Source organism: Mustela lutreola, chromosome 9, assembly GCF_030435805.1.
Source record: "Mustela lutreola isolate mMusLut2 chromosome 9, mMusLut2.pri, whole genome shotgun sequence".
NCBI classification, from domain to species: Eukaryota; Metazoa; Chordata; class Mammalia; order Carnivora; family Mustelidae; genus Mustela; species Mustela lutreola.
This window is the reverse complement of record NC_081298.1, coordinates 29526236-29540110: the sequence shown is the minus strand read 5'-3', so window position 1 is coordinate 29540110 and position 13875 is coordinate 29526236. Positions and strand designations below refer to the sequence as shown.

Below are 13875 nucleotides of genomic sequence, written 5' to 3'. Positions count from 1 at the left end.
CTGGGAAGAGGGAGTAGAGATATTTTTTTTTCCAAATCCTTCTACTAAGTACAACTAAAAACATTGGACATTTATGTAAAATAAACATGGAAAGACTCTGGAAGGTAGAAGAAGTCAGGCTGGCTGAGGAGCTTAGAACCAAAGGGACAAAATGGCAGTGAGTTTTCTGGGGTTCCTTTTTGCTTATATATCCCAGACTGGATATTGGAGAAGCTGACAACCCAGAAATGCCAATAGGCACAGACATGAAAAGCCTTGTTTCACTTTTTCCTTCCCTACCCTCACAACCCCCTGCCCTGCTTCTCAAATTCCTCATATCAGAGAGATCATATGATAATTGTCTTTCTCTAATTGACTTGTTTCACTCAACATAATACCCTCTAGTTTCATCCATATTGTTGCAGATGGCAAGATTTCATTTCTTTTGATGGCTGCATAGTATTCCATTGTATATATATACCACATCTTCTTTATACAAATGGCACTTTAAAAGAAACTTTCAATTGGGGGGAATTTGGAAATCCAAGAAACATGTTCTATTGAGGAAATATGCCAGTTAACCAACAAATAGAAATATGCACATGTGTTTTTATTTAGGGTCGTGGCAATATTGATCATATGCACTATGGTGAATTATAGAGTAGGCCAAACAATCCTTATTACACATCTTTAACTTGGATTCACAGTGTTCACAATATTACAGAAAAATGCCATGCATTCTCTTGTGACTTCCTCAAAGATTGGAGTAGAATGAATATTTGTGTCACATTTAGCTATTTTTTTAATATATTGCACTAATTTCTTTTGCTTTAGTTCTTTTGGTAGCAATTTTGTTTTTTATAACTAATAGCCTGAGAACCCTGATGAGATGCTGGATTTTCAAAAGAAAAGGACATCTGTATCTATCTTTGTATAAATAACTAAACAGGGAAGAAGAATAGGAATTTTTTTTAAAGGATTTTATTTATCTATTTACTTATTTGAGAGAAAGAGAGCGTGCAAGTGAGAGAGCACAAGCCAGGGGAGAGAAGCAGAGGGAGAGGGAGAAGCAGGCTCCCCACTGAGCAGGGAGCCCGATGCGGGGCTCAATCCCAGGACCCTATGTTCATGACCTGAGCTGAAGGCAGCTGCTTAACTAACTGAGCCACCTAGGCACCCCGAAGAATAAGAATTTTTAAATCTCTTCCCAAGGCTTATGTACAGAGATGAAATACAAATAGAAGTGGGGACATGGGGGCACACCCTCCTTTCCTGAATTTATAGCTGCTTCCATACATTTCCCTGTCATGTCAGCCAAAGTCCTCACTGTGAAAGTTCTGGGCTATTAATGACAGTCAAAACCCAAGCACATTTTCTCTTTCCCTTCTAAGTTGTGAATTCATTAGCATCATGAGCTGACCCAGTAGCAATCTCACAATACCGCCAAGGTTAAAAACACAACACAAGAGGCACCTAGGTGGCTCCACTGGGAACCCGCTTCTCCCTCTCCCTCTGCCTGCCTCTCCCCTGCTTGTGCTCTGTCTCTCTCTCTCACTTTCTTTCTCAAATAAATAAATAAAATCTTAACAAAGAATACACAATACAAAATACTTTTGGAAAAATAATAATTAAAGGTGATCTTTGCCTCTGTGCCTTTAAAAAATAATAAATCAGCTGTTGGTGAGATAAAATTGATTTCCATGAACGATATAATTTTTATTTTTCAGCAGTACATACCTAAGTCCCTACTCTTTTTTTTTTTTTTTACTTTTTTTTTACTTTTTTTTCTCACATGCAGGTAGTACAGTGTGTCTCACCAAAGGGACCCCTTGCTTGTTCAAGAACGTACTTTTTTGGAGCTACTTACGTTCCTTACTTGGGTAAGTTCCTGTAAGTTCTCATCTCATCAGCTTTCCTAATGAATAATATCTCCCATGAATTAGAAATGGAGTCATCATTAACTACTTTCCTCAGAAGTTTATGATATCCACTTAGTAGGCCTCCAACTCCCTCTCTCAGTGCAGTGGAGAGTTGATACACCTAACACATTTCTCAAAGAATGTATCTCTGGAGGAATAATCATCAGCTCAACATGTCTAACCATGTGTGAGACCATGTGCTCAGTGTTAGAGGGAAGGCAAGGATAAGTGAGTCCCAGTTGGATATCAGGAGATACAGGCTACAGTGAAAGTCAGAGTCAGTCAGGTGCCTGCTGTTCTGGTGAAGAAGGGCCGTGGTAGAAGAGTACCTTCTACCCTTCTAGAAGGTAGAAGGGAGGAAGTGTTCCATGCTGCGGGGCCCTCCAGAAAGATCAGGTGCACTGGAGCTTCCCTTCTTGCTAGGGTAACCAGAAGTTGCAGATATCCAAAGAGACCTAGAGAAGAACCTCTAGAATAAATGAGGATCTCAGCACTGCTCCACAGAACAGACTACAGCAGAAACCAGGTTTTTACCTGGGTGTTGCTGTGTAAGCTGGAAAACTCTGAAAGAAGCATGATAATTAAAGGTCAGCTAATTAAGGAGATGATAAAAGAGTCAGAACTGAGCCTACTTAATTATACCTCATAATTTAAAAAAATTAAAAATAAGGGTGAAAACATTCCAGAGCCTAAGATTCCCCAGGTCTTCTCTGATGTTCATAGGTGATGCTGAGTGGGTGGTCAAAATCAGTGTCAAGGGTGAAGATCTAGGAGGATTCTGGGAAAAACTGTTGTGATTGTACTGTGTTTAAACCAAAAGAAAAAAAAATGTAGTTCTTGATGTCTCCTTTGAATTAAGAAATTCTAGCCTCCTTGTGAAGTGTTTGCAGGACACATGATCTTGTCACACTTAATTCATGGTCCTTTGTTACAGGTGATGAGAATAAGCTGCCCAAGAAAACTGAACAAATGTAAGTCTTCATTTCTATTTTATATTTTCTTAAAGTTGAGTTACTCAGAAGTTGTGGCTGTTGCTCTAACTCCTTTGAGATCAGCAGTGGATAGGACATTTGGGTGAAGTGGTGAGCAGAGCTGTGGTTTCCCTAGCCCTGTCTCTCAGCTTGGAGTCCTGCCAGCTTTGCCATGTGCTCCTCTCTCCAGAACTCAGAGACTTCCTCTGCAAACCCATTTCAATGGTGTGATTCTTCTTACTATGTCTTCTACATAGTACATTTTTTAATCCCCGAAATAAAACATCCTAAAACACATTGGGAGAATCTATGTTGAAACCACTTCTGGTCTGAGCAGTGTTTCCTCTGGATTTGACTCTTAGACTTAGGGAATAGTGCTGGGATCTGAACTCAGGCTGTGCAACTTTATTTTTATTTATTTTTAAATTTTTATTTATTTGACAGAGATCACAAGTAGGCAGAGAGAGAGGGGGAAGCAGGCTCCCCGCTGAGGAGAGAGCCCAACTTGGGGCTTGATCCCAGGACCCTGCAATCATGACCTAAGCTGAAGTCAGAGGCTTTAACCCACTGAGCCACCAGGTGCCCCAAAGCTGTGCAACTTTAAAAAGGGCCAGTGTTGACTTTGCTCCCCCTACATATAACAGGAAACCAAAGATAAAAAATAAACTTATTACTCTTAATCTCACAAAACAAACTGAGGGTTGCTGGGGGTGGGGGATAGGGATAGGGTAGCTGGGTTATGGACATTGGTGAGGGTTTGTGCTATGGTGAGCACTGTGAATTATGTAAGACTGATGATTCACAGACCTGTACCTTGGAGCAATAATACATTATATGTTAATTTTTAAAAAAGAAAGAAAGAAACTCAATAATGTTTGTGTTAATCTGTTTGGGCTACCATAACAAAATATCACAGATTGGGTTGCTTAAACAGCAGAAATTTATTTTCTCACAATTCTGGAGGCTTGAAGTCCAAGTTCCAGGTACCAGCAGGGTTGGTCTCTGGTGAGGCCTCGTTCCTTGAGTTGTAGACCACCACCTTCTTATTGTGTCCTTATCTGGCCTTTCCTCTGAGCTCTGGGGAGAAACAGAAATCTCTGGTGTCTCTTCCTCTTCTTGTAAGGATACCAGTCCTACTGGATTAGGCCCCTACTCAGGACCTCATTTAACTTCAGTGACCTTCTTAAAGGTCCTATCTCCAAATACAGTTACATTGAAGATTAGACTTTCATTATGAGTTTTAGAAGGGCTCAATTCAATCCATAACAGTGCTGGAACTACTGAATTCCAAAAAGGAATTTTCCATCAGAATATGAACATAGGGGCGCCTGGGTGGCTCAGTGGTTAAGCTGCTGCCTTCGGCTCAGGTCATGATCTCAGGGTCCTGGGATCGAGTCCCGCATCGGGCTCTCTGCTCAGCAGGGAGCCTGCTTCCTCCTCTCTCTCTCTCTCTGCCTGCCTCTCTGCCTACTTGTGATTTCTCTCTGTCAAATAAATAAATAAAATCTTTAAAAAAAAAAAAAAAAGAATATGAACATAATAGAATTCTGTTATTACCTAATTAAATATTCTAGTATAAACTACTGGGGTCTAGACAAGTGCTTCCCAAAGGCCAATAGTGACAGACCACGAAGAATCATCTAAGCATCTTTTTATAAATCATATGATCCCCAGGCTATAGTAGTTCCCAGAATTACTGAATCAGAATCTCTGGAGTAGGAACTATGTAGCTGTATCTGAAAAAATACAATGTAAGGAATATAATCATACTACAGAAAAATTGGGAAATAGAAAAGAAAAAGAGGAAAAATAAGATCAGCCATAATTCCTTCTCTTTGGCTCTACCCATTAGTATCTTAACTGTGTATCTTACTGGGTTTTTAAAAATTACACATTTAGGTTTTGTATAGCTGTAATTAATGTGTATACGGTTTTTTAGTGTGTGGGTTTTCTGCCCTTTAGCAACATGTCAGCCACATTCTCACTTTGTACATGCTGGTACTACTTTTTTTTTTTTTTTTTTAAGAGAGAGCAAGAGTGTATGTGGAAGAGACAGAGGGAGAGGGAGATAGAGAATCTTTTTTCTTTTTTTTTAAAGATTTTATTTATTTATTTGACAGAGATCGCAATAGGCAGAGAGGCAGGCAGAGAGAGAGGAGGAAGCCGGCTCCCGGCTGAGCAGAGAGCCCGATGCGGGGCTTGATCCCAGAACCCTGGGATCATGACCTGAGCCGAAGGCAGAAGCTTTAACCCACTGAGCCACCCAGGTGCCCCGGAGATAGAGAACCTTAAGCAGAAGCCACACCCAGCATGGAGCCCAGTGTGGGGCTCGATCTCATGACCCTGAGATCATGACCAGAGCCAAAATTAAGAGTCAGATGCTTAACTGACTGAGCCACACAGGCACCCCTGTACCTGCTGGTACTTATGTGCCAGCTGTGCTTAGCCACTGGATCTTTATTCTGGACACCTAAACATTCCTCCTAACCAAATTCATTGGTGCCCTGCTTCATGGACTAGTATTGACCAGTGCTTGAGAGTACATGTGGAGACTTGGTGAAACACAGAGCTGTTAGAACTTGGGCCTTATGGAGTCCTAGTGAAGGCAGTGGCAGTGCCATCCAGGCAAGAGTCTCAGGCCTCCCATTCAGGCCATTTTATAAGCCCATAGTCACGTGGCTTTGCATTCAGCTGTTGTCTGGGGTTTGTATAGGTTGTATAGGAGAAAGCCAACCAGTGAGGGGGCCAAAACATTTTGGTACTGAGTGAGTCAAGCTGGGTGGGGAAAGGAGGAAGGGCATCTTTATATGTCTTAGGTGTTTGTGCCAAGGTGTGGAAGATTCTGATCTTACCTGGAAGTGGCCATGCTCATTGTCAGTGCCCCTGCCAAGCCCCTTCCTACCAAGACATACTCCTCTGTTGTGGCCTGGCCAACAGTCTTCAGGATATGTTGATCTTCGGAGCTGTCATTTTGTTACGTATGCTTTTTCTTTTTTTTTTTTTCTTCTACCCAACTCAAATCTCTTACCTAAAATGTAGAGATGTGGTGTGGGCGCCAAGGAGGAAATTAAAGGAATTGGCTATGTGACATGGTACAATAGAAAAGCACCAGGCTGACAGCAGACCTGAATTCAAGTCTGCCATTCATTTTCTGTGCCTTGGACAGTTTACTCCACCTCCTGAAGCCCTCCTGGCTTCTTCTGTATGATGAGAGTTAGACCAGATCATTTCTGGGTTCCTTCCTGCGTTCTAACTCTGATCACCTTCCTTGTTAAAAGATTCTCAGGCATAAACATTGACATAGTTTTGGCAAGTCTTTATCATCTTCTTGCCAGGCATCTTCCCTGCCTTTTAGGGCCTTGTGGATGAACCAGCCCCTTCTCTCTATAATTATCCTGATAAGATCCTAAATCTCTCTCCCATAAGGTAGTGATTCTCAACCAAGGGCAGTTCTACTGCTCCTCTTCCTCCAGCCCCACCCCTAGCGACCTTTGACAGTGTCTGGAGACATTTTTGTTATCCCAACTGGGGGTACTACTGGCGTCTAATGGATAGAGGCCAGGGGTGTTGCTGAACTTCCTATAGTGCACAGGACAGACACCATGACAAAAAATTTATCTGGCCCAAAATGCTGAGAAGGAAGAAACCTTCTTAAAATCAATTTGGGAAGTGAGAAGTCCAAGAGAAAGGGCAGGATTGGTGAGTGAAGAGCAGGGAGCTTTAGGAAGGGAATGTTTGCCCTCAGGAGCACACTCTATTCTCTGGATCAGGTAAGCTACTTGAAAAATGGTGTGCAGCTGGTAATTTAAATTTAAGCGGAGCTCATCTTTTCCTCTGAGGTAATCTCTTTTGCTCCTGAAGTTCCAGTAGCAGTTCGTAGGCCTGGGAGGAGATGACATGAATGTATGGTGTGGTTGGTCCCGAAAAAGCAGAAAATCTATACCAAGATACTGAAGGGATTCAGACTCCTGACAGAGGGGCTAGGGAGCCCACCGAGTTCTCTTCAGTTGGATCACAAACAGGGAGGGTTGGTCTTCTTAGCAGAGTTGGCTTTTCTTATCATGGTTTAATAAGAGCAAAGTATAGGGACACCCGGGTTGCACAGTTAGTTAAGAAGCTCATTCTTGGTTTCAGCTCAGGTTATGATTTCAGGGTCATGAGATAAAGTCACAAACTGGGCTCTGTGCTCAGCATGGAGTCTCCTTGAGATTCTCTCCCTCTGCACTTGCCCGCTCTCTCTCTAAAATGAATAATTAAAAAAAAAAAAACCCTCTACAAAACTTAAGAAAAAAAAGAGCAAAGTATAAATCATGTGGGGCACATGACTTTTAAAAGGTTTAGAAATCAGGGGTGCCTGGGTGGCTCAGTTGGTTAAGCATCTAACTCTTGGTTTCAGCTCACATCATCATCTCAGGGTCCTAGGATCAAGCTCTGAGTCAGGCTCTGTGCTCAGCAGGGAGTCGGCTTGAAATTCTGTCTCTCTCCCTTTGCCCCTCGCCATGCTCCCCATGCACGCACACACTTTCTCTCGACATAATAAATAAGTCTTTATAAAAGGCTTAGAAATCAATGAGTTCTGTTTTTGCACTTTTCTCATTCTTTTTAAAAATCAGTTACTTAGGGAATGTCATTTATGTGCATGCAGCTTTTGTTGAAACCTTGTGATGCTGTAGTTAACCCATATTTTTTGTTCTAAAGTAGGCTCTTGTCCCAGGTGTATGCTGCTGTTATAGAGGCTGTTTTGGCTGGCATTGCATGTTATGCTAAAACTTCCAGTCTAACAAAGGTAATTTTAATACCATGTTTCTCTTTCCTTAGTAGTAATTTCAGTGTAAGCCTTCCTATCCATGTGTTTTGTCTTTGGACACCTGGTAGTAGTCAATTTTGTGAGAGCCTGGGCCTCAGTGGAGCTGGCGCCAGACAAAGGTGCCTGGAGAGCGCTGAGCTTCTGCTGCCTGTGACTGAACTGCCCTTGTCCTAGGAATGACCGACCGCTAATCAGCACTTCTTTGTAGATATCTGGTCGTGTTAAAGAAAAGTCATTCTGTAGCCTACTGTTTTACTTTCTAGCCTTTTTTTTTTTTTTTAACTAGCTCTTTAAAAGTTAAAAAATAAAAATATAGATTTTTCTACTGTGAATTTAATAGAGTTAGCTAAGTTTGTCTTGAGCTACATAGTGAGATTTCAGTGTTTAAAAAAAAAAAATTAGAAAATCTGATTTGCCTTTCCTAGACAAGCACATGTGTTCTCATTCTCTGACCGTTCTCTTCCTTGCTGTTTTGCGGTTAACCTGCCCTGCTGAGTTGGATTCCTATATCTGACCCAGTAAGGAGATGCGAAGAGTCGGCTTGATGCCTCCCAATGCCAATAGGACCTTTCCTGAAGGAAGCCATTTGATATTGGAAAGGTTGTGTATGATGTAGATATCACAGAGACTGTAGCCGTAGTCACCAGCTCCCTGCCATCTTCCCTCCTCACTTGAACTGGATCCCTGGCAACTTGGAATTTCTCAGCCCTTTCGCTGAAGGCTTATGCAGTATCAGTTCTCACACTTTTTCTTTTTAAGTGATCTTTTGTAAATCTAGGTATTTAAATGTTCTTAGCATCTGGCAGAAACTCCAAGGGCAGTAGTCTTTCCCCCAGGGCCAAGGGAGAGGGGAGGAGGAAACCCTTTTCCAGACCTCACAATGGCATCATCCTGGCTGATTACAGTTCCCGGTAGATCAGGTTCCAGTGCCCACCTGCCTGAATGAAGTGTTTCCTGTGAACCCAACCCAAAGAAAGCAGGCACCTGTTTCCCTTAACACAATGTTTTCACTTTGATCTATTGATATATACAAAGCAATCATGTAGAGGGGAGGGGCACAATGTTCTCCTGGCCAAATGTTAGAAGGGTACTTCCTATCAGTGATGTGTACTCTTTCTTGCTATGAAAGCTAATTGTCTCTGTTTTGTCATTGCTTTTATAGGCAAAGGAGGTAGCTGAGCAGACCCTGGGATCTGGGTTAGATTTCTTTGAGTTGATGCAGTTTAAGGCAGCCCTACGGTAAGCAATGGCTGCTATTTTCTATAAGGAGTTATTTTTAATGCTTTATTAAATAAAGACCCTTTTCTGTCTTGTATTTGATATTCTGTCTTCCCTTTGAGAAATGTTCCAGTAAAATATGAGGATATCTGAAAGGCAAACATTCATGATCAGGGCTTTGAGAGGCCAGGGAGCCAAAGATGGAGGAACTGTATGAAAAAGAGTCAGACACATTTCCTGATGCCAGAATGGGAGGCAGATCAATGGCAGAAGCATCAGAGACCTGAAGGACCCAGGCTTAGAGATTAGAAAGGTGAAGCAGGGACATGAGGGGTGAAGTTTGTTAGGGTCAGGGTCCCTGGGCACATAGACACAGTTCCTGCTTAGGAGACCCTGACCTTGGGCCTCTGATGCCTCTCAGGGAATAGATATCCTGAGCCTGGCTTTGTCTCAGGAGCTAGAAGCTCTGGGATTCAGGCTTGCTATAGCAGTCCAGCCATTATACATCTCCTGGCACATCACAGGGTTCTCTGTGTGGTCTGTGTCCATAGCCAAACTTTCATGAACCCAGTCCATCTAACCCTCCACCCATCCTGTATGAGGACCACTTGGTGCACTTTTTGGCAAAAGAGGCAAAAGACACCAGAGACATTGGGGAATTTTCTTAGAATACTTATGGGTTGTGCCCTGTGGTGCCTCAGCTCCATGTCCCACTTTTTCTTACATCTACAACCCTGGATAGTAAGAAAGAACATTTAAAAAGTTGATCTAACAAGAATTTTATTGCTGCAGCTCCAGGAGTAGAGGGAAGAGCCAGATCTTTCTGGTGCAAGGCTTCAGGCCTCTTTCTTCTGGGTCTTCTGGATCTTATAGCTCTGGCCATAAGATGAGAAGGATAGAAGTTTGTTTCCTTAAGGCCTTGTGCTGGCCTGGATTATCTATTCCTGGCAGACCTGAGTTTGAGGAAACTTTTGCTTTCTAGTTGTGTTACTTTGGGTAAGACAAGGAGCTCTCCGTACATCTGTTTCCTTGTCTTCCCACCATGCAGAGTGTCTAAGCATGTAGATGTTAGCTGCTATCGCATTGGGGGGTGGGGGGAGGGCTTCTTTGTCACCGTCGACATGGCTGGCATAGTCGTTCCCTTCTTCCTTTCCTCGGAGCTCTGAGTAGGCCACTCAGCCTTCCAGGGCAGGCTACCTTTCTACCAGGGCAGGCAAAGCCTTTTAGTCCTGGGCATACTTCTCTAGCTGGAGGAAGGAACAAGAAAAGAAATCCAGGTAATGGGAGTTCCATCTGGAGCCCCACTCCCTTCTCTCCACAAGGTCACTTAACTGAGTACCTTACACTACATCAGATTAGCAAATCATCTCCTGAGAGGAACACAGGACTTGGTGTCTCTGCTTGAGCTTGGAGCAGGGATGGCACCTTGACCCAAAGGTAGTAAAGAAGAGGAGGATCAGGACAATATGTTACAAGTGTGGGGCAGGAGGCTATGGGCCAGTAGAGGGTCTTCCCTGTCTGCAGTAGGCAACAGTTCCAGCACATGGTTCTCTCCTGCTCTATCCAAGAGTCAAGCCGGCCCTGAGAATCTGCACAGAGGCAGAGCTGTGACTGGAGTCAAATGCTGGCCCCACACTTGGCAAATGTGCCATGGAGGCCCAGCACATGTGCACTGCAGCAGCAGGTGTCTGGGGGGTGGGTGGTGGCCAACAGTGGTTAGCAAGAGCAGACTGACTTTTTATTTTGTTTTGGGTCTATAGCTCCAAGATGGCTTTTCACATCCATGCTGTGAATAATCAGGGAAGGTAAGTGTATGTTTGTGATGCATGCTCTTTTGGAGCATGTTTTTAGGAACAAGAAGTGAAGAGAGGCTATCTTGTAACTGCTGATGTGGGTGGTCTTTTTAGAGTTCTGGCAATGACATCGTGCCAGGATTGGGCCTGGGACTTGCTATACTCAGCTGAGACGCTGTACTCTGAGTGCTTCCCTTTGAAAGACCGAGGCATGGCAGTAGGTGGTGGACCTAATTCCTTCCAGTGACCTGTATACTAATTCTGCCTACATGTCACCCAGTGCTTTGAAAAGCCCTGAAAGAAATCTGGGTCTGTGGGTTGTTGCCAAGTTGAGAAAAGAACATTGTAATTGTGATATATGTTTCTCCTGTTTCTTCCTCTTCTAGGATTGTGCCTCTGGACAGTGAAGATAGCTTATACTTTGTAAAGACGGTAAGCAGAGCTGTTACAAGTCAGCTGTCAGGGAGTGGCTTAAATAGGGACATCTGCAAGGGTGAGACAGGAGTAGGTGGGAGTCTTGGGCAGTCTGTCCCTGAGGAAACTGGTCTTTTCTCAGGAGCATTCCAGCTGTAGCCATAGTAAGCCTGTGAGCGGGTGGCTGTACAAGGTCCACATCATACCCCAGAGTCTTATCTGGGGGCTGAGAGAGACACTTCTGCCTAAGGTTAGGAAGGCTTCCTCCAACTAACTGAGACTGCTCTGACCTCATGTGGAAATGTGAGCTGAGGATAAACCTGTCTCAACACAGACCGATGAGTTTTCAGTGGATTCTCTGTGTTCCAGGGCCTTAGTTGATACCCTTAGGACAGTCTGTGAAAATAAAAGAAACAAAAAACTGGGGGCCTAAGTTTCCAGTGAAGTGGGTAGTCAGAGCAGAACTTTCCAGCCCATTTTCTGGGGACACCCTGATGGGACAGGGGCATGGTTTGGAGATAAAGAAATATTGGTCCCCAGGTGAGCTGGCTGGCATGGCCTGGGGGAGCCGAATTTCTAGACCAGTTGCTCCTGGTCACAAGCCAAGTTCTCCATTTAGCTCAGTGCGTTCTAATGTGCAGAAGATTGGCAAGCAATGCATGAAAGTATGGTAGTTATCCAGCCAAGATTCTGGTTGCAGAATACATGGGCACGGATTACACCTTGAGTCTCTTCTGTGGCTACTGCCTGAGCCTTAATTCCAGTGAGCTTTGGGTCACCAGGAACTTGGTGTGCAGGTCTGGATGACTCAGTGCAAATGCATGCCTGCCACTATCACCAGTGGGAAAGCAGTAGTGTCATCTCATCTACAGAGTAGTACAACAAGAGTAACTTCTTAAGGTTGTAAGTTCTCCTTTTATAAAGTGTCTGCTCCCTGTATCATCAGCATTTTGTGTTGATGCTCATTTAGAACTAAGAGACTTCATGGTGACATCATCAGGATGCTAGGAGATGCTTCCTGATATTAGGTGTTAGTACTTTATCTCCTTGCCAGACCGTAAGCCCTGATATCTCTATTTAGACTCTGCTGCAGTGCTCTGGAAGGTCCTTTGCCCAGTAGAAGGTGATCAGGATCCCAGTGGAATCATACTATTGTGTTAAGTACACTTTCAGCAGCCACTAATGAAATAGGAAAGAAGAGAGAGAAAATTGTTTTCTGTGTAAATCTTGTCCTCCTTTTCAAATAGAGATGAAGTTCTGCCTTTCAGTTTTCTTTCTCCTCTTCCTCAATATTAGAAGGCAAGTATAAAAGTAAGGTATTGAGTATAACTCACTGGATTGTCTTCCTCTTTGATCTGGAAACAAAAGTGGGGTTCCCACCATCAATTAAGAGAGACCATGCAGCCGGAGAAGGCTTCGTGTCTTCGCATGTTCAAAATTCTTTGAAGCAGATTAAGATTTTGAAACAAAAACAAAAACTCCCAGTTGTCAGGCCTAATCAGAAAGTTAACTAAAATATAAAAGCCTACCTATCACTTTTATACATCCTTTTTTCATAACAACATGAAAAACTAACCACTTTGGCTTTAACAGTTTTTTTCCTCAACTCTTCTGCCTCCCTTTTGTATTTGGGAATCTAGCAATCTCTTCAAGAACCCCACATCTTTTATCTCTGCCCTGAACCTGGAATAGGGATCCCAGGCTAGGATCACAGTGTATTGAAAATGGGCTCTGTTTCAGGAACTCTGCACATGGCCGTTCAGCAACATCAGGCCAGGAGGAGACAGGACCTGAGAGTGCTCATTGTGCTACTTATCCCGTGTCCCTCACCAGATCTTCTGTCATTCCACACCCTGGCTCTGGCTCATACCATTTTCTGCATTTCTTCTGCTAGAGTCCCCCTGAAATTGTTCTGTTTTCTTTAGTTCTTGTTTATCAGCCATTCAAGAGATCTCGCTGTGTTGTTTGTTTGTTTGTTTGTTTTTCCAGCCTACTAAAGCCTCTATTTTTATTTGTCTTGCCATAAAAGCTTAAGTAGTTTTCTTTTCATTTTCTTGGTACTGTAAGAAGCATTTGTAGGTATTGACATGTATCCAGAAATATCCATGAAGACATGTGTAATGAATGAATGCCCACCTTCCCAGACTTGTTCAGAACTTGAGCCCAAACCAGAGAAGGAATTGGCAGGCATGTGGATATGCCAGGATGCGAGGAGTATATGAGTGTACAAGAGCCTGAAAGAAACATCTCTAACTCTTGAGAGGCCAGGGCCTCATCACAATTAAGAAGGACAGTTGTTATCTTAGGAAAGATAAGGAATTTGAGGGAATTTATAGAAACATAGAAATACTCCTATGGCCCAAATGTGTCTCTGATGCAGAAGCAGTTGCAGGGGAGCATGGGTGATGCTGAAGTCCTCTCCCGGTCCTGAGATGTAGTTCAGAAGAACTTGAGTTTTCCTTAAAAACAACAACAACAACAACAAAACCCTCTGGAGTATTCTGTCAAAATGTGCCTTAGAGCAGTATTTTGTGATCTGTTTCTTAATGGTCTCTCCCTGAAAGTTTAAGAGTGACAACTGGCCTGACTCTGTTTTCTCATTTGATACAGGCTTGTATGACTGTGTATGACATTCCTGACTTACTGGGAGGAAGGGGGTGCTTAGGGTCTGTGGTCTTCTCAGAATCCTTCTTGACATCTCAGATCTTGGTTAAAGAAAAGGGTAAGTGTATATAAGGTCTTTAGAAAGCAAAACTTGAGTTGTTTTTGTTTGT

General features: G+C 43.1%; 1 protein-coding gene across 2 annotated transcripts in view; it reads left to right on the top strand.

Annotated features, from left to right (window-relative positions):
• Positions 1-13875, top strand: part of DNAAF9 (dynein axonemal assembly factor 9) — a 132488-nt gene that overhangs the window by 53763 nt on the left and 64850 nt on the right. The window contains exons 11-17 of one of the 2 annotated variants that reach the window (XM_059133811.1): positions 1778-1859; positions 2833-2869; positions 7571-7655; positions 8839-8915; positions 10655-10699; positions 11074-11119; positions 13712-13823. In XM_059133811.1, coding sequence (XP_058989794.1) covers positions 1778-1859; positions 2833-2869; positions 7571-7655; positions 8839-8915; positions 10655-10699; positions 11074-11119; positions 13712-13823 — 484 coding nt within the window. Of the gene's footprint in view, positions 1-1777; positions 1860-2832; positions 2870-7567; positions 7656-8838; positions 8916-10654; positions 10700-11073; positions 11120-13711; positions 13824-13875 lie in introns of both variants that reach the window. The other variant, XM_059133810.1, reaches the window with a different exon arrangement.